The sequence below is a fragment of the Ursus arctos genome, unplaced genomic scaffold (assembly GCF_023065955.2).
Source record: "Ursus arctos isolate Adak ecotype North America unplaced genomic scaffold, UrsArc2.0 scaffold_31, whole genome shotgun sequence".
In the NCBI taxonomy this organism is placed as follows: Eukaryota; Metazoa; Chordata; class Mammalia; order Carnivora; family Ursidae; genus Ursus; species Ursus arctos.
Window position 1 is genome coordinate 3,319,344 of NW_026622997.1, and position 18,335 is coordinate 3,337,678.

Genomic DNA, 18,335 nt, shown 5'->3' on the forward strand with positions numbered 1-18,335 from the left:
TGCATCACCGTGTTGACATTAATATTAAAGAATGTTAATATGAAAATTAAATATCAGAGAACCCACCCCACTTAGGATTTCAGGAACCTGCAGTGCTGGGCCTGCACACATACACCACCACCTACAGAGTTCAACAGCCAACATCATGGGAATGTGCTGCACAATGAGGTGAGCGCCGAGGCTGCCCCCAAAGGGCGCTAACAAAGGGCCCCTGTGTTACCACTTCTGATTCCAGGATGGATTAATGAAAATCACATTCACTATGGAATAATCCAGAAGAATCATAGCAATTTACCTGTTTCAGAAATTAGTTGGGCACGCTAGTCCAAAGGGAGGCACGGAACAAGGAAATGAAGTAACCAGCATGAATAATGCACAAGAAAATAGGAACGAGCACATCAGGAACATTTTTAAAGAAAAAGACCGGGCTCACGAGTGGCTCACATTCCTGGGCCAGCAGAGCCGGTGAGCCGATAAAGAAACTGAAGTCGGACTCTTTCCACCGTGGGCGTCTGCGTGCTCTTCTCGGATTGCACGTATGTTTTCAGTCCAATTTCAACACCCAGCGACACCATGAGAATGATCTCTGTGGTTAACTTACTATGGATCCCAGGGGAAAACTCTCCAGTCCCCACCTAGAGAGATGGGGGCATCATCATCCGTGTTTGCTCTCAAGGCGGAGCGAGGAAAGGCGTCAGATACCCCCCCCCCCCCCAGAGCTCTGAAACGTCTGAGGAGCAGGGAAGTTCCTCCGGAAAGAGCGCGTGACTTTGCCAAAGCCGCTAAGGGCACGTCAGCATTCACCCGCTCGAACTCGAGGCGCCATGGTTCCCGTGCTTAGCTCGGGAGGCTGGCGGGTTACTTGAGGCCTTGTTTTAATCGTACGGGCATCTAGAACACATCGCTTTTCATACACGTGAGGCAATTTTCAAAACTTCCTTACAAGTAAGGATGTAAAGTTGGCAGTTGCAGAAAGAAGGGGAAACGAGGGTAGAGTGGGGGAGGAGCTGCCAGGGACGCTCGCTGGCCCGTCAGTCTGACTGGGCTCGTGTTCCTTCTACACCGAGCCTTCCAAGGGCTGTGGCTGTAACACCAAAGCCTGTATTTCTTCCTTCCAAGTAAAGTGACTATGGGCACCAGCTACCTTTCATGGCTTTAGCTGCTCTCTTTGACATGAGTGTTTTATCAGCTTTGGTCAAAACCCTACCTTCTCTTATCTAGAGCCAATAGGTGAGTGAAGCTTGTACCCACCAAATGCATCTGCAGAACGGAGAGGAGAAAGCAGGAAGTGTTATTTTTGTTGTTGTTATCTTCTTTATTATTATTCTCCCAAGTCACAAAGACAGTACTCAGAAATTTCTATGAACTTCGACACAAGACTACCATTAATAAAAGGAAACAGGCCAGTGGAGGAAGATGTCAGAGCCTGCAAGGTCAAGGAATTCTAAAGCATCAGACATCTAAAATAAAACAGAGCAGCCCCAAACGATAATGAGAGCCATCTGGGCATGGGTAATGACTCGTGTGGCTCTGGAATTTCTTTATAGGTGGGGCTTAGAGATGGCAATTATATTACTCTTTATGAAGGACAGAACCCAAAAGTCAATCGCGTATTTAACAGAATGAGGGAGGTGGGGGGCAGAGGAACGGTGGGTTGCTGAAGCCACCCCAAACACACCTCACCTCCACTGACACTCTTCCTCTGATTCTGGGAGATGGCAGCCAAGTCCAGGATTATCTTGCTCTGCTCCTAACCCAGCAAATCAGAAGCAGCCAACTGGGCACAATGCTTCCCTGAAAGTCCGTGCAGGTGCCACGCTGGTGAGGATAAGGAATGCTTGACCTCATGATCGAGCACGCGGAAGGAGCTCGCAGGTCTCTCGGGCCTGCGGGGACTGCTCGTGACGCTTTACAGCAGCGGTCCTTTACAACCGCGCCAAGCTCTTCTGGGAACTAACGGGACCTAGGGGCCTCTGAGTAGCACCAGATGACTCACGAAGTATTTAAGGCACCCCTTACCTGCCGGGAGCCGGCGCAGGAGCACCTAGTGATTACAAAGAAGTTAAACCTTGGGTTGGGGTGTCCGGTATGTTTTCACTCTTTGGGTATGGTCCTTTGTTAAGATCCAGTGTCACCACTAATGCCGAATCAAGTTTCTGAATGAGGAAACTGCTCTGGTTCCAAAAGTTTAGTCCAAGCGATGCTGACTTAAACTCTAAGGTACTGGCTGAGTCCAAGATTAATTCCTTTCTCTTGAAACAACTCTCCTTGGAGAAAGTGAATGTAGAGGAAACATTTCTTACCTTCCTGGGAAAATGTCCTGGGACTGGGCTGGGGGCTACTCTGGCCATCTCTCTCCTTGTCCGATGGAACTTTCTTCAGCACGGGCGGAAGAAGAGCGATTTTAGAGGAGCCAGGGCTGGATGGAGAGTCTGGGATGTCCTCTAGGGAGACACAAACTTGTGAATCCAACTGTTCCACAAACTGGATTCCGAAAACATAAGCCAGACTAATCTTTCAATATGAATGGCCAATAATTTTTTAAAGCGTCACAGAATTTTTCTGGCCAAAACATAAGTTTTGTATTCCTGCAAGTAACATCTACAAACAATAGGGGGGAAAATAATTAGAACTTATGAAAGGTTAAAATCTCTAACATTCACAGATAGATGTGAATTTACCTTGCAGACACAGAATTTCAATGAGCTGCTATTTGAAAATTACACTTTAAGTGACCTCAACGTTCCTCCTGCTCAGACACAGAGGCTGTTGGATGGTCCCCCAATACGTGGTATTTATAACCCCCTGCCTCTGCCTGCTGCCGAATCCAGGAAAGTGGTCACAGAATACATACAAACATATACACGCACGGACGTGGGTGTGCATACACACACTGAGACCACGAAGAATAACTTGGAATCACGGACTTTTAGAACTAGAAGGACTTTGGTGATTACTGTACAAGTGAAGAGATTCATAGCTGACCTGCTGAAGGAAAATGACAAAATTGCTAGGATGTGAACTGCAGTCTCTTAATTCTAAAGGCTGTGCTATTTCATTCTAACTGAAAGGATTTCCTGAATGGTGCTCCTTCCTCTGCTCTGTGGTCCGCAAGGTTGTCTGAACTTGGCGCGCGCGTGTGTGTGTTTGCGTACGAAGAAGACAATTTTTGGTCAGGTTCTCCTTAGCCGTCTACTTCCGATTCAACTCTCCTACATGCTTCGCTAAATGAGCAGGGTATAAAAGACTTTCCCTGCTTGCAATCTCTCAGAGCTGCGGAGAGGAGATGAGAGGACGGATCTGAAAGCGCCTGGCTGAATTCTCAAGTGCTATAAAAACAAATGTAGTCTTGATACACTAAGTGCTAAGAAACGAATGAGCACATGTAACAAATAAATTGAAAACAGAAGCTCCTTGAGACGGAACACTGGGAATCCAGCTAATGTGACATTCAGAATTCCCAACTGAGGAGCCAACGTACTCGACAAGCTAGGTCCATTTTGTAAGAGCCCTTCCCTCACTGCAGACTGGAGATACACCTTGTTGATGAAAACACCAGCCTACTTTTGAGTAGTCATTTAAAAAAATTCTTGTAATTATTATTGTTTGCCTTCATTCTCCCCACTCTTTCTATTATGAAGATATTTTGTGTGCACCAAGGAATGTTCTGCGTTTCCCATCATAACAAACTTCGGTCTGTAAAAAGGTTTGAGCAGAATTAGGAAGTTCTAGGTGACCTGCTTCAAGGGTTGGCTGCCTGAGGTGACGCAAGGGTCCCTCTGTGGCTCTACTTTGAAGACTGGGCATTGGGTTTCTTGAGGGACCAATGGGCTACGAAGATCAGCGAGCATTAACCAGATGGCCACTTGGTGAACAAAAGACACGTCTGAGGGAAATTGGGAAAGACCCACAGTGGAATGAGTTTGGGCACGTGCGACACTGCCTTTTTTCTCATTCTACCCAATCCTCTGAGTGTGGATGAATGCCTACGATGAGCTGCATGTCTTGCTTTCTAGGTCACATGCCCACAGGGAGGAGGCTGGTGGGAGTAGTCACCCTACAGCTGGGCATGTCCTAGGGTCTGGCTCCTGCTCACCAGCTGTGGGACCTGTCAAACTGTGTCTCTGGGCCTCACTTCCCGCACCTGTGGTGGGGACATTCGGAGTGTATCCACATAAAGTACTTAGAACAGGGTCTGGCACAGGTGAAGCATTCGGATTTGAAGCAATGATGGTGACGAGCATAATCTGACTATATACACCTCTATGCCTATTTGCCTAATTATTATGGCGGAGTAAAGTGAAGAGGTGATATGGGGTTCACTACATTACCCATGCTACTTTTGTATTGTTCGGAAATTCTTATGACAGACCATTGGGAAAGAAAAACGAAAAAAAAGCCTGATAGGGAAGAGCAGTTACAGGAGAGAAAAAGGCAGAGTCTAATCCATTTCTAATATTTTTAAGTTTCTTCTATCAGTAGATTTTCTAAACAAGAGTCAGCAATGTCTTCTGGAAAGAGCCAAACAGTAAATACCTTGGGCTTTGCAGGCCAAATGGCCTCTGTCACAACAACTCCGCTCTGCCACGTTAGCGCAAAAGCCGCCGGAGACAGTGTGGATTCAGACGGCCTGGCTACATGCCGCTAACGTTTCATTTACAGAAACAGGCCCATACTTTGCCAAGCCCTGTTCTAAACCCTACTATCTCACGGACTATGGGGCAAAAAGAGAGGAACTTACACTCTCCCTCTTTGTGGCCCCCATCCTTAACGTACGGCCTTCTGAAGGGTTTGTAGACCCCCGAGACTGTTCTCGGAAAGCTCAGTGATGCCCTGCGCGTGGGCCAACACGACACAAGGCTGTCTTCTCGTCTGGCCCTCTCACCTGTGGCCTGAATGCAGGGACAGTCTCTGAGGCCCTAGGCCCCGGTGTTGAATAAAGAAACTCCTCAGCCTTTGTCCCTGTCGAAACTGCTGGCAGGTTTCTCTGAGCCCTCCTACAGACCCTCTGTGCCCATGTTCACCAGCACCCGCTGGAACCGTGGGTGGAGTCCCGACCCAGCCAGCCCCGGAAGCCACCTGACCGGGGGTCACCCCTGCCCAGCAGAACCCTTACCAGGCCGCGAGGCGGTTCTCGGTTTCTGCGGGATGGTGGGCCGCGCTGCCAGGCTGGGTTTGGGGGACTGCAGGAGGGGCTTCGGGCTGGTCGGGGTGCTGGAGGTGCTCCGCGACCTGGAGCCCGTGTCTGCCTTGGGCTCCGCTTTGGCATTCTTCTCAGGTGTTCCCACACCGAAGCGGCTCTCCACGACACCCGGGTGCAGCTTAGGCACTGCCGTGAAAATGGGGACAAAGAGCACACTTTACTTTAAAACACAAAGGTGAATGAAACAATCATTTGAAGCCGGTGGAGGTCTGGTATAAACTGTTACAACCATTTCTTGTCCTCTCTCATCACAGATATTGCAGAACTGAAGCACGTTGCTCTTGGATGCTTCTGGAATCACAACACGCTGGCAGAAGACTACACTTCTTTGTGGAAAAGCAACGAACTTGGTGCTCTTCCGACCACTCGCGACTACTCCACCCGTCAAGTTCAAGCGTGTCTGTGTCCACGCTCACGGACGGAGGGCACGCGGTGCTGAATGCACTGGAAGCACCCAGATCTTTCTCAGATCTGGCATGAGGTGCAGCTACAGGGACAGCCAACCGTAGGCGCCTCGGGTCTGGACAGTCGTCAGCAGGTGGGGGTCTGGCCACTGGTCCCCAGTGAGCAGAGCTACGCTGACATCCATAACCTCCCATTTAGAACCGTGAACGGCTTCAGCGATGTCATCCCGTGTCCCAGCCCTGCTGGTTAAACACGAGCTACATTCCAACTCTTACTGCATGAAGATATTCAAGCTCAACACAGGACTTTCACACAGCACAGCGAGGTTTCTGACACCCAGTTTGTAAGTTACTCTTCAGTTCCCATCAAACGTGTCTTACTCTTACTACACCCGAAAAGTCCAAGGGACAGAGGAGAGTGGATATTCATGCTGAAAGGAAAGAACATTCTTTCATATCAAAAAATGGGCCCCCTTCCACCTACCGTGTGTGGCTTATTTTGAACATCAGCCATGAGCCTGCCTCCCCCTACTCCTCAGATGCCCACAGTTGGGGAATTCTCCTCAAAGACAGTTCTTCCCTTTGGGAAACTGGAAAAGGTGCCCTGTCCAGGCACACAGCTAGCGGGGTGAGAGGCACGGCCCAGGTGGAGGGGCGTGGCCGTCCGATGAAAGCTGACAGCACACGGTACAGGGCCCCATTCTCCCCTCCCATTCTAATCTTTCTTCTTTCAATCATGTGTGACTCCTGGAACCAGACGGGAAGTGTTTTCCTTAGGGGGTGATGGTCTTACCTGCCCCACCTCCATCCAGCCGTTCTGTGCTGCCCAAGGCCGGGCTGGAGGAATCCTGAGAGATGGCATCATTCCCAAGCTTCTGAAAAATTCAAGCACACAACCCCGGGAAGGTGCATATTTATTCAAGATGTAAGAAAAAGACTGAAGTGGAACATAAATGACAACAAATCATGGCCCCTTTGCTGCTCTCACACCGACGGTGTCCCACCTCTCTGTCTCCCTGAGCCTCCCCCTGAACAAAGCTGTGACGAGCAGCTTCTGTTCTGCGTTCACGGTCTGGGGTCCAGGGTGTGGCCAGTTCCTTAGAACGCTCCCCTGGGTGACAGGTGCGTGGGCTCAGAGGAAGCCAGTGGGCTTGGGGACAGCTCCTGTTTCCTGTGGGGGGGTCTTTCGGTTTTTGTTGCTGTTTTGTGGAAGCCTACACAGGTTCGGCAGCCCCTGATGCTCCAAACCGCAGGGCACAGACGCTCCGTACGTAGATGGGACGCTCTCTCCGAGCTGAGTTCCCAAAATCAAATTTTAAAAACAGTGGAAACCTTCTCAACGTCAATGTACAAGATAGGGGAAAGGGGGCCTATAACAGGCAGGGCCTTCCCTGTCACCGAGGCAGAACCACAGGACACAAATCTGTTGTTTACGAGGCAATGGATAAACAGAATTAATTTTAAAGAATTAATTTTAAAAAACCCAATGCAGGCTTAGCCTGGGTGTAGCCGCTGGCAGCCCCCAGCTTCCCACTGTTTTTGATGCTGTAGGAGGGCTTACGTGAAACTCAGGTGAGAGCCGCCTCATCTGCCGCATGTACCAATCAGCTGGCCCGACACTCGCCCGGGGCGCCGATTCCCCGCAGGGCACCCACCCCGCTACCAGAGCCCCAGCCCGGCTCCCTCAGCACGACTGCGGAGGCTCCGCTGGGGGAGGCGGCTGCGCAGGTCTCTGCGAAGGAATGCGCACCGGGTTCCACAGCTGGAATGGGCACATTGTTTGGCGTCACTGAGGAAAAGGGATCCCGAAGAAAGGGAGCCCCGCGCCAGCGCTGCAGGAGCGCCCTCCGAGTCCACGGGGAAGACCGGCCGCAAAGTCCCCGCCCGGACCAGCAGGGGGCGCCTGAGCCCTGGACCAGACCGGCCAAAGGCGGGGCCTAACCAGCGCCCCGCCCAGCATCTCGTGGCCTCGGGAAGGCAGGGCCACGTGCACCTGTGCTCAGACACAGAGGAGAAGGTGGGCTATATTTAAACACGGCCAGGACGAGGCCGCGGCATGCAAGGCGCCAGCGCACAAATGTAAGGGGACACTGGCTCTCAGGTGTGTGAGCGCCGGGCTGGCTCCTAAGAGCCAGTGCCCCCTCACACCTGGCACCCTCGGCGCCTCGCTTGCCAGCATTTAAAATATAAGACGAGGGGGTGTGTTTTCTTTTTCCTTCCCGGCTTTCTGAGGTACTTAATGGGTATCAAAAACGTCCTTGTTACTCGCCTTTGTTAACAAACGGGAAGTGCCATGTGTCCCCTTTCACGGTTTTTTCCCTTTAAATACATGTATGAAATGTGACTAGTGTAAAGAAAATTATTCAAGAGAACAGTGAAGACCATAAATTTTATCAATAGTATATTGACCAGTGGTGCTTATGCTGCTTTTATAAAAAATGTGGTCATTTTAGGGAAAATATTTACACTAATTTTGTCTTTAAGAGAGGAGCTCATGAGGGAGGGGAGGGACGGCAGGGGCAGGCAGAGAATCGCAAGCAGGCTCCGCACACAGCACAGAGCCAGACCGAGGGGGGGGGGGATCAATCCCATGACCCTGAGATCGTGACCCGAGCCAAAATGAAGAGTCAGAGGCTTAACCGACTGAGCCACCCAAGTGTCCCTCCTTATGCTAATTTTTGAAAACCTTTCCTATTATTTTATTATTCTGAGACTACCCTGAGCGGTTTGAATTTTCAATACAGGCATCTCATTTTATTGCACTTTGCAGACAGTTTTTGTTTTTACAAGTTGAAGGTTTGTGGCATCACTGCGCTGAGCACGTCTGTCAGCACCATTGTCCCACAGCATCTGCTCACTTCATGTCCCTGTGTCACATTTTGGTAATTCTTACAATATTTCAAACTTTCTTCATCATTGCTCTATTTGTTACGGTGATCTGTGGTCAGTGACGTTACTACTGTAACTGTTTGGGGTGCCAGGAACTGCGCCCATAGAAGGCATGAACTTCATCGATAAATGTGGTTCACGTTCTGACTGCTCCACCAACTGGCTGCTCCCCCATCTCTCTCCCTCTTCTCACGTGTCCTTATTCCCTGAGACACAACAATATTGAAATGGGGCCAAGTAATAACCCACAACGGCCTCTAAGGGTTCAAGTGAAGGAAGAGTTACACATCTCCCTTTAACTCAAAAGCTAGAAATGAGTAAGCTTCATGAGGAAGGCATGTCAAAAGCCAGGTCTTTTGTGCCAAACCGTCACTCAAGTGGTGAATGCAGTGAAAAGTTCTGGAAGGAAATTGAAAGTGTTATTCCAGTGAACACAGGAATGATAAGAAAGTTTAACAGCCTTATTGCTGATATGGAGGAAGATTGAGTGGTCTGGACAGAAGATCAACTCAGCCACAACGACCCTTAAGCCAAAGCCTCATCCAGAGCAAGGCCCTAACTCTTCAATTCCATGAAGGCTGAGGGAGGTGAGGAAGCTGCAGAAGGAAAGTCTGACAGTAGTGGAGGGTAGGTCATGAGGTTGGAGCAGCTCCAGCGCAGGAAAATGCAAGGTGAAGCGGCAGGTGCTGATGGAGAAGCTGCAGCAAGCTCTCCAGAAGATCGAGCCGAGAGCATTAATGAAGGTGGCTACACCAGAAAACAGATGATCGGTGTAGACGAACAGCCTTCTGTTGGAAAAAGATGCCACGTAGGACTTTCCCAGCTAGAAAGGAGAAGTCAATGCCTGCCTTCAAAGCTTCAAAGGACAGGCTGACTCTTGTTAGGGGCTAATGCAGCTGGTTTGTAGTTGAAGCCAATGCTCAGTCCTCATTCCAAAAATCCCAGGGCCCTTAAGAACGGCGCTAGATCTACTCTGCCTGTGCTCTGTAAATGGATGACCAAGAGCGCCTGAATGACAGCACGTCCATTTATAACACGGTTTACTGAATATTTTAGGTCCACTCTTGAGATCTACTGCTCAGAATAAAGATTCCTTTCAAAAACAAAACATTACTGCTCATTGACAGTGCACCTGGTCACCCAAGAGCACGCTGTGGTTTGTTGTTTTCACGCCTGCTGACACAACATGCATTCTGCAGCCCATGGATCAAGGAGCCATTTCAACTCTTGAGTCTTATTATGTAAGAAATTCATTTTGTAAGGCTAACGCTCCCATAGACAGCGCTTCCTTGGATGGATCTGGGAAAGTCAACTGAAAACCTTCTGGAAAGGATTCAACATTCTAGATGCCATTCAGAACATTCGTGATTCATGGGAAGACATCAAAACATAAACATGAACGGACTTTGGAAGAAGTTGACTCCAACCCTCACGGATGACTTGGAGGGGTTCAAGACTCCGTGGAGGAAGTCACTGCAGACATGGTGGGAATAACAGAACAGGAATGAGAAGTGGAGCTTGAAGATAGGACTGCCTGGCTGCCATCTCATGACCAAGCCTGATGAATGAGGAGGTGCTGCTTACGGAGGAGTGAAGCCAGTGGCTTCTTGAGATGGAATCTACTCCTGGGGAAGATGGGGTGAAGATTACCGGAATGACAGTGATTTAGATAACATAAACTTAGTTGATAAAGCAGCAGCAGGATTTGAGAAGATTCCCTCCAATTTGAAAGAAGCTCTGTTGTGGGTAAAATGCTATCAAACAGCACTGCACGCTACAGAGCAATCACTTGTGAAAGGGAGAGTCAGTCAATGTTTGCAAACTTCATTGTTGTCTTATTTTAAGCAATTGCCACAGCCCGCCCCACTTTCAAGCCACCACCACCCTCACAGGTCAGCAGCCATCGACACGGGGGCAAGACCCTCCACCAGCAAACGCAGATGATCGTTAGTTTTATCAATAAAATATTTTAAAATTATAAGGTATGTACATTTGTACATTGTTTTTTTAGACAATGCCAGTTGCACACTTAAGAGACTACAGTATGGTGTAAACAATTTTCTATGTACTGGGAAACCTCCAAATTCATTTGATTCGCTTTATTGCGATATTTGCTTTATTGTGTTGGTCTGGAATCGAACCCCCAGTATCTCGGGGGTCCACTAAGGATTTGTTATGATTTTTATGATTGATGTTGTTTTAAGTAGACACAAGATGGCGCTAGGAACTCATTACTATTGGCCTTGAACAACCAAGACCTAACCATAGGAATTTTGTCTCTCCAAACCAATTTAAGTATCCAATCCAAAGCACATGGAAAACACCCTCTAGTACTTCCCATCTTTCTACCAAAAGCAGCTGTTCATCAGTGAAAACAGTGATAAAATAAACAGCTCGTTAGTGAAAACAGCACATTCATTGTTGTAAGAAATTCTATAAAATGCACTGAAATTTAAACATTTCCTTGGGCGTCTGGCTCACCAATGATGTGGTCACGGTGTTTATTCAGAATTCTGACCAGGGAAGTAGCAGAATACAGTTACATGGTCCCCCCTCTGTACCCTCCTCAATGAGTAAATTAGGAGAGATCTGTCCTGAGGAAATTGCTGGATGACTACGGTGCTGGTGGGTGAACTATGGTGAACAGTTGTAAAGTCATGTGGGATGCAGGATTTAATGAAAAAATAATCAGTTGGTAAGTCATATAAAACAGCCCTCTACACCCTGGTCTATAAAAAACTTTACTAGTAACTTTCTAAAAATCAAGGGTTCATTGGGGTGACTTGTTTTATTCTGATACTTCCAATAAAACAGATGTGCAATTTTCCTTTCTTTGGGAAAATGAAAGAGAGCTCAGATTCATGTGCAAAACCCAAACCTGGGTTAACATGGGTATGCTGATCTTAGAAATCACAATAAAGCTATAATCTTTCAAGGAGCTGCAGGAAAAAGGAGAGGTAATGGAAGAAAAAGACCACAATGTCTACTTTAAAAGATGTTTGAAGGATAAATGATAATATTAAGTCAGATTTTGGGGGGACTTGGCAATTTTGAAACGATCAAGTTTTTCTTCATAGCAATCCACAACCTATCTCAATGATTAAGTATTCAATTAATTCTAACAGAACACCTTGACTATTTTTCCTTTTGACTTTCAAATCTGGATTACAGGAAGGAATGTTTAGGTTTGGAAAAATGGAATTATGAAAAAACTGAAAAGCAAATCTACTTTTATATCATTAGAATCTGGTGTCAATATTTTTAAGTAATCTCTACACCTGACATGGGGCTCGAACTCACAACCCTGAAATCAAGAGTCGCTCACTCTACTGACTGAGCCAGCCAGGCACCCCACAGTTTCAGTACTTTTATTTGCCTCAGTCAGTTCTGTTTCTGGTCCCGCTCAGGTCTCATTCTGGATTCAACAGACTGGTCCTCTCCCCGGCTTTGAGCATTTCCCGGCGACCATGGTCCCAGGCTCCTGACTCGCACAGGAAGCACCTCGGCGGGTGGGGACTCTCAGCCAACGACTTACCTTCAAACACTGGGACCGAAGAGTGGGCCCTCACGCCGGGGGGCAAACATGGCCATGCCTTTGTTGTCTGTGCTCTGGGTTCTTTCGGAAAAAGGCTTTTGGTTTTGGATTTTTATTTAACCGAACAGGCCACCTCTGTACCTCTCTCACAGCCACACAGACCACCGAGTCAGAGCGGACCCACCCTCACCTTCTGCGCGCAGGCCGCTCTCCTCTCCTGCTTGGCCTTCATCTCCGCCAGCAGACCGCTGCCCATCACCTGCACCCCGTACCTTCGCCCGCCCTGCGGGCTGCTCTTGCTGTCGCTCCGCTCCACCTTGCCCACGTCTTCCCCTTGACCTTCCTCAAGGGAGTCGGGAGTTTTTATGTCCTCTGTCCGCTCCGAACTGCCGTTGTGCTCCGCGGGCTTTGCGTCCTTCCTGGGGGGGTCCGTGGCCGGACTTCTGACGGCCCCTTTTGGCGAGGACGGTTCATCTGTCATCAAGACGGTGGGTGGCCGCTCCGATCTGGACCGGGATTTGATTAAATTGAGAAAGCCGCTTTTCCGAGAGTCTCGCTTTTTCTTTTCATCTCCTCCTTCGCTAAGCTCGTGGGACTCGGAGCCTCTTGCTGATGATCTCCTGGGATTCAAAAGAACAAATACTGTGGGTTTTGCTGTAATTAAAGTTCTAGCCAGAATCAGTCAAAATACAAATATGGAGATTGATGCTTATCCAGCAGCCGTTCTGAAGCAGTTAAAATTTTTGAGTCATTGCCCTTGGTAAACAGAAGTGTGGAATGTTATCATAGCCACAGGTCAGGAGATGGAGGCACCCCACCAGTTAAGAATGCGAACCTGAAGGGGCAGGTGTTTTTTACTAAACGCTCTGGTCACTTGCCTTTCCACCTGTAAGAACTTCCAGCAAAGCTGGCTCCTCTAAGACACAGGTGGGCGATGGCCTCATTTAGTTTGACTGGCAATGGAAAGGGCCACATTTCCCCACAGCCACCTAAAATCCTTGCATGATCACTAGATCACATCTGAAACCTCACCGTTAGTGCTCAACTCAGACAAAGCTGTGGGTCCTTGCTTAAATGTAATACCACTGAAAGAGCCAACAGACACAAGTGAGCTTTGGTAGAGAGTTGCATGAAAGAGAAAGTTCCAGAACGAAAGAGTATGTTCAGGAATGGGGGAAAGGGTAGGTTTGGAAAGAGCAAGTCGAAGGGGCCGATGGGAGGTCTCACTGGTGCCTTTCACTCAGAGTGGCAGCTCAGCCCCGTTAGCTCCTCGGAGTTCCCCGTGAAATCATGGCCAAAGGTGGAAAGAGAAAAATAAAGGCAAAAGACCCAGAGCAGAAGAAAGGCAAAAACAACAAAGTCTGGAAGCCAAGAGAAATGTGAGTGAAAACGGGCTTGACAGAAGTGGAAAGCCGCCGCCTGAAGCGCCAGTGGGGGAGACGAGAGGCGGCGGGTTTGCACGGGGCTCCAGGTGCCTCTGGAAACAGAAGGAAAGGGGGCTCTAGAGAGGGAGAGAGCTAGAAGCCCATTCACCAAACCATCGGATCCTCTTCCCACACCAGAGCCCAAAACTGCCCCTTTGCGCCCACGTTTACCGGCCAGGGAGGGCGAGGGCCAGCAGGACAGCTGAGGCATGTGTTCTACCATGAAAACAGAGAGGTTTGGGTGGAGGGCAGCAGACTGTGGCACCCCAAAATATACCTCTTTGGCATAAGGATTATTTTAGGCTGATTAAGAAATAGCAGATGTCGGAGAAGATCTGCAAACTGAGAAGTTGCCCTTTTGGAAGAGCCCTTTCTAAGAGAAATCTTCATTTGTGAGGGTGTATTCCTCTCAGTAGCAGGAAAGGATAACAATCTCTAGAAACTTAGCAATGGAGAAGGTATGGACTTAAATCTGCATAACACCCTTACCCCATTTATAGTCCTTTTCCTGGTAACCTCCCCACACTTGTCCCCTGCCCCCCAACCCAACATCTTTTTTTGCCATTAGCAAAAATGGTATTTAAGGTGGTGGCTCGAGCTATTTTGGGGAGCTACTCAGTTTTTCTGGGTCTCTCGCATGTATACAGGAGGTATCCATGTTCTTGAACTTCTGTTTTTCTCCAGTTAATCTCTCTTTTATTATAGGAGTATCTCAGCCAGGAGCCTAGAAGGGTAGAGAGAAAATTATTTTTCCTCCCCTACAATCACAGGAAAGCCTGCTGGGACACAGATACTCCCAGGATTTTTCTCTCATTCTGGATCCTACAATGGGGCAACCAGGTTCATGCCCTCCAGGCAGGAGATCAAATTTCTCACAAGCTCGAGAAAAGTCCCAAAGACTTGGATAGTCAGGGAAACCCTCACCCAACAAAATGGTCCAAGAAGGGTACCCTACAATGAGGTCCACCAGTCAACATGCTCTACTTGTTGCCGGGTGAACTGGGGAGACCCTGGGCCCTTGACCCAGCCCGTCCCAAAGACGTCCCGGAATGCTCTTGGTCTCATGATGAGGAAGAATTCAAGGACAGACACACAACACAGTGGAAAGCAACATACGCAGGACAGTTTATTAAACCGAAAGTACATTCTCAAGGGGCGCCTGGCTGGCTCAGTGGCTGCAGAAAGCAACTCTTGATCTCAGGGTTGTGAGTTCGAGCCCCACACTGGGTGGAGAGATTACTTAAAAATAAAATCTTTAAAAAAACAAAACAAAACAAAAAACAAAGCACACTCTTGAGATGTGAGTAGATAAGCTTAAGAGACAACAAGCTGTGTGTGTGGGGGGGGGTTTGGGTTTCTACTTTTTATGTGCAGTTGTTAACAAGAGAGTATAATATTCATTATTTGGGGTAGGGAAGCAGGGTTTCCTGGGCATCCCGTTAGAGCCTCACTGCCTCTAAGACACCAATTTCCAAGCTCACTAGTGTCCTATTTCATTTTAAATGAGAGAGCAAAAAACTGCTATGCCATCAAACAAGCGTAATAGGAAAATGTGACAGCAGGAGTATGAAACTCAAGGTTGGAAGATACAGCTGAGGAAATCTCCCAGACGGTGAGGAATAGGGGCGGGTAACAGAGAGAACATGAGAGAGAAAAGACAAAAACAAAACAGAACAAAACTCGTGGATTAACAGAGGAAACACATAATTTGAATAATGGATGTTTTAAGAAAGAAAATATAAAAGAGAAAAAGGAAGGGAAGATATTATGAAAAAAATAATTCAAGAAAGATTTCAGAGCCAAAGCACATGAATTTTCAGATTGAAATGGCTCATTGGGGCCTAGCAAATGGGTGCAGACAAAAAACAAAACAAAACAAACCTACCCAGAGCCAATCATCATAACTTTCTGAGAACAAAGAGAAAAATCCCAAATGCTTCCAGAAAAGAGTAAAAACAAAAACAAGTAACAAAGGATCAGGGCTCATGATGTCATTGAACTTGTAGGGGCTAAGGCCAGGCTGCCTCAAGATGGGCTGCTTTGAAAGCGTGATTATTTTGAGCGAAAAAGTCATCAAAACCCAGCCGATTCAGGAAAAGCTCCTTACATCCCCCTCGACTGCCTGAAAGAATTTACACAGAGGAGCTGCTCCAGGAAGAGAGCTGTCGGCATCGAGAACTACGTTACGCTCTGAACCAGGAGTGGGAGGAACCTAGCAAGGCCTGTGGGATCAAGGTCCTCTATGCCCCCTTGTCTGAGTGGCCCAGCAGACATTTGTGTACCAAACATTTACTCTTCCTGAGAACTGCATTCCTTCCCGTTGGAAGTCCCAGGGCCCTGTCCCCTTCTCCTTAGTTCAAAATGACATATGTGCCTCGTTTTGCCTGACTGCCTTTGGAAATTCCCCCTCTGTGTGGCTTCCCTGTACGTACTATTATATTTGACTTTCTCCTGTTAATCTTTCTCATGTCAATTTGATTCTTAGTCCGGCTAGAACGACCTTGAAGGGGTCAGGAATTCTTGCTTCCTGACAGACAGACTCTTACAGCAACCCTAGAAGCTAGAAGGCAATGGGACCAGGTTTTGAAAATTCTAAGGTAAGATGGATTCAATCGAGAATTCCATACAGTCACACTGTTAATCAAAAGGAAAGACAGATCTACGAGTCTCTGAGACTCCTCCTAAGCTGCGCTTCTCAGGGGGCAATGGGAGGAGGCCGTCCACCACCACAAGGCAGTCAAAGGAGGAAGGAGAAGACACAGGCCCAAGGAAACAGGAAAAGGACACAGGCATGCGGTGAAGGGAAGTCCCCAGCAGACAGAGACGGGAGGTGGCAGGGGTGACAGCAGGGAAATGGGCCAGATGCCACACGAAGTCAGTCAGGCAGCAGTGAAGGATGTGTCTGTCTGTCCCAGGAGGTGACACAGAGAATACCTGGCCAAATGCAGAGGACATTTATACCTATCTTGGAGAGGTATGAGATATGGCAGGGACAGGAATACGGAAATGTCGCAAACACAAAGGGGATGATTATTAAGTGCAGGGAGAGCAGACCCAAAGATGGTGTAAGTCAGCCGTGAATATTCACATGGAAAAGAGTGTGTGGGGGGCAGTAGGGTCACAGTGTATCAGAACTCAATTATCATCCTCGACAGGGAGAAGCTAACAGTCATGCTTGCTATCTAAATCTGAAAAACAGGAAAGAGCAAAACATGTTATTAAAGAATATGGAAGCACGAATAAAAAACAAACAGCTAAAGGCATAGGAATTAATTGCCTCTGGGGAACAGGGAGTGGGGGAAAGAAACAATGGAGGGGTTTTTTGGTTTCGATTTTTTGTAAGAGCCTCGTAGAACATCTGGCGTTTCAAGCTAGGAGCATTGATAACTTTGATTTGCAAACGTTCTTCACACTACTTACAATTTTGCCCAGGGCTAGCCCTCTACGTATCAAACGACAGTCTGTTTATATATAACAAAAAGAAATTTTTAAAAAATCAAAACTTCTAGTAGATTCCATCATTATTTGATGAAAACTGATCTCTACTTCCATTTGTGCACTGGAACATACTCCCAGAGCAGTATCTTTGTAGAAAGTGGATTTTATGGGGCGCCTGGGTGGCACAGCGGTTAAGCGTCTGCCTTCGGCTCAGGGCGTGATCCCGGCGTTATGGGATCGAGCCCCACATCAGGCTCCTCTGCTATGGGCCTGCTTCTTCCTCTCCCACTCCCCCTGCTTGTGTTCCCTCTCTCGCTGGCTGTCTCTATCTCTATCGAATAAATAAATAAAAATCTTTAAAAAAAAAAAAAAAAGAAAGAAAGTGGATTTTATACCTTCTAAAATTTGCCTGACTTTCTTCCAGAGCCCATTACAGAAGAAGGCATCCTAAGGATGCGGGAGATCCCACGGGGGCAGGTGTACCTGGTTCGGCTCAGGTGTGCACACACCTCTCCATTACAACATGCCAACTTCCCAAGTGCAGGAGGAGGCGAGCCCGCAACGGCGTCTGTTGTTCGCAGGGATACAGGGTGAGACTGTCTAAATTCATTCACCAACTGTGACTGGAGGCAGACTCTGTATTACAGGCTGTGTCAGACACTCAAGTTATAATGACCAGGAAGACCTGGGGACAAGCATTCTCTGGGGACAACTGACTTGAGAGCAAATCATCAAGGACTTTCCCATTTCGTTCTGTTTATGTTGGCACGTTGGGACTGCCTGAATCTTTTACACGGAGAATACGTCCGTCCTTTCTTCATACCGTAAAAAAAGGTAAAACAGAAGAAACGCTCAGAGGATCGTGTGTGCTCTGACAGATGGGTGCAGAGGATGAAAAAAAAAAAAAGGCTTTGAGTCAGCAGCAGAGAAAGAGCAAATAATGGGGGGGCGGGGTACAGAGCAGTCCTGAGACAGCTTCAAAGAATAAATGACATTGAGGTTGGTTCTTGAAGAATGGGAGCAGGGAATCTTTCCTAGGATGCCAAGCTTCGAGGCCAGTGTCAAAGAAGACAAATAATTGGGTCCTGAAGCTTCTAACATGCGGTAAGTTATACTGGTATGGATATAAAAACTTCACTCATTTCCACCTCACCAACCTGCTGGGGCAAGATAAGGCGCATCAACCCACAGAATGGACCGGCTTCTTCCCTACCTGTGCTGGCTTGCCCACCTTCCCAGCCCCGGCTTATCACCATGGTTTCAACTCATTCCTGAACTGGGTATCTCCAGGTGAAGGACACTCCACAGACACAAACCCACGTTAAGAGTGTATTTGGGGATAGGTCTGATTTGGGCTGGGGATTAAACAACTCGGTACAAATCCTGCTTAATGCTAGAAGTGTTCCAGGTTCAACAACTGTTAGAAGTTCATAATAGGACTG

General features: G+C 47.8%; 1 protein-coding gene across 7 annotated transcripts in view; it reads right to left on the minus strand.

Moving 5' to 3' along the window:
* CARMIL1 (capping protein regulator and myosin 1 linker 1) overlaps positions 1–18,335 on the minus strand; it is a 304,353-nt gene that overhangs the window by 8,343 nt on the left and 277,675 nt on the right. For all 7 annotated transcript variants that reach the window (XM_057305073.1, XM_057305072.1, XM_057305071.1 and 4 more), the window contains 4 exons: positions 12,222–12,651; positions 6,401–6,482; positions 5,117–5,329; positions 2,304–2,444 (listed from right to left, as the gene is read on the minus strand). In XM_057305073.1, coding sequence (XP_057161056.1) covers positions 2,304–2,444; positions 5,117–5,329; positions 6,401–6,482; positions 12,222–12,651 — 866 coding nt within the window. The remainder of the gene's footprint in view (positions 1–2,303; positions 2,445–5,116; positions 5,330–6,400; positions 6,483–12,221; positions 12,652–18,335) is intronic.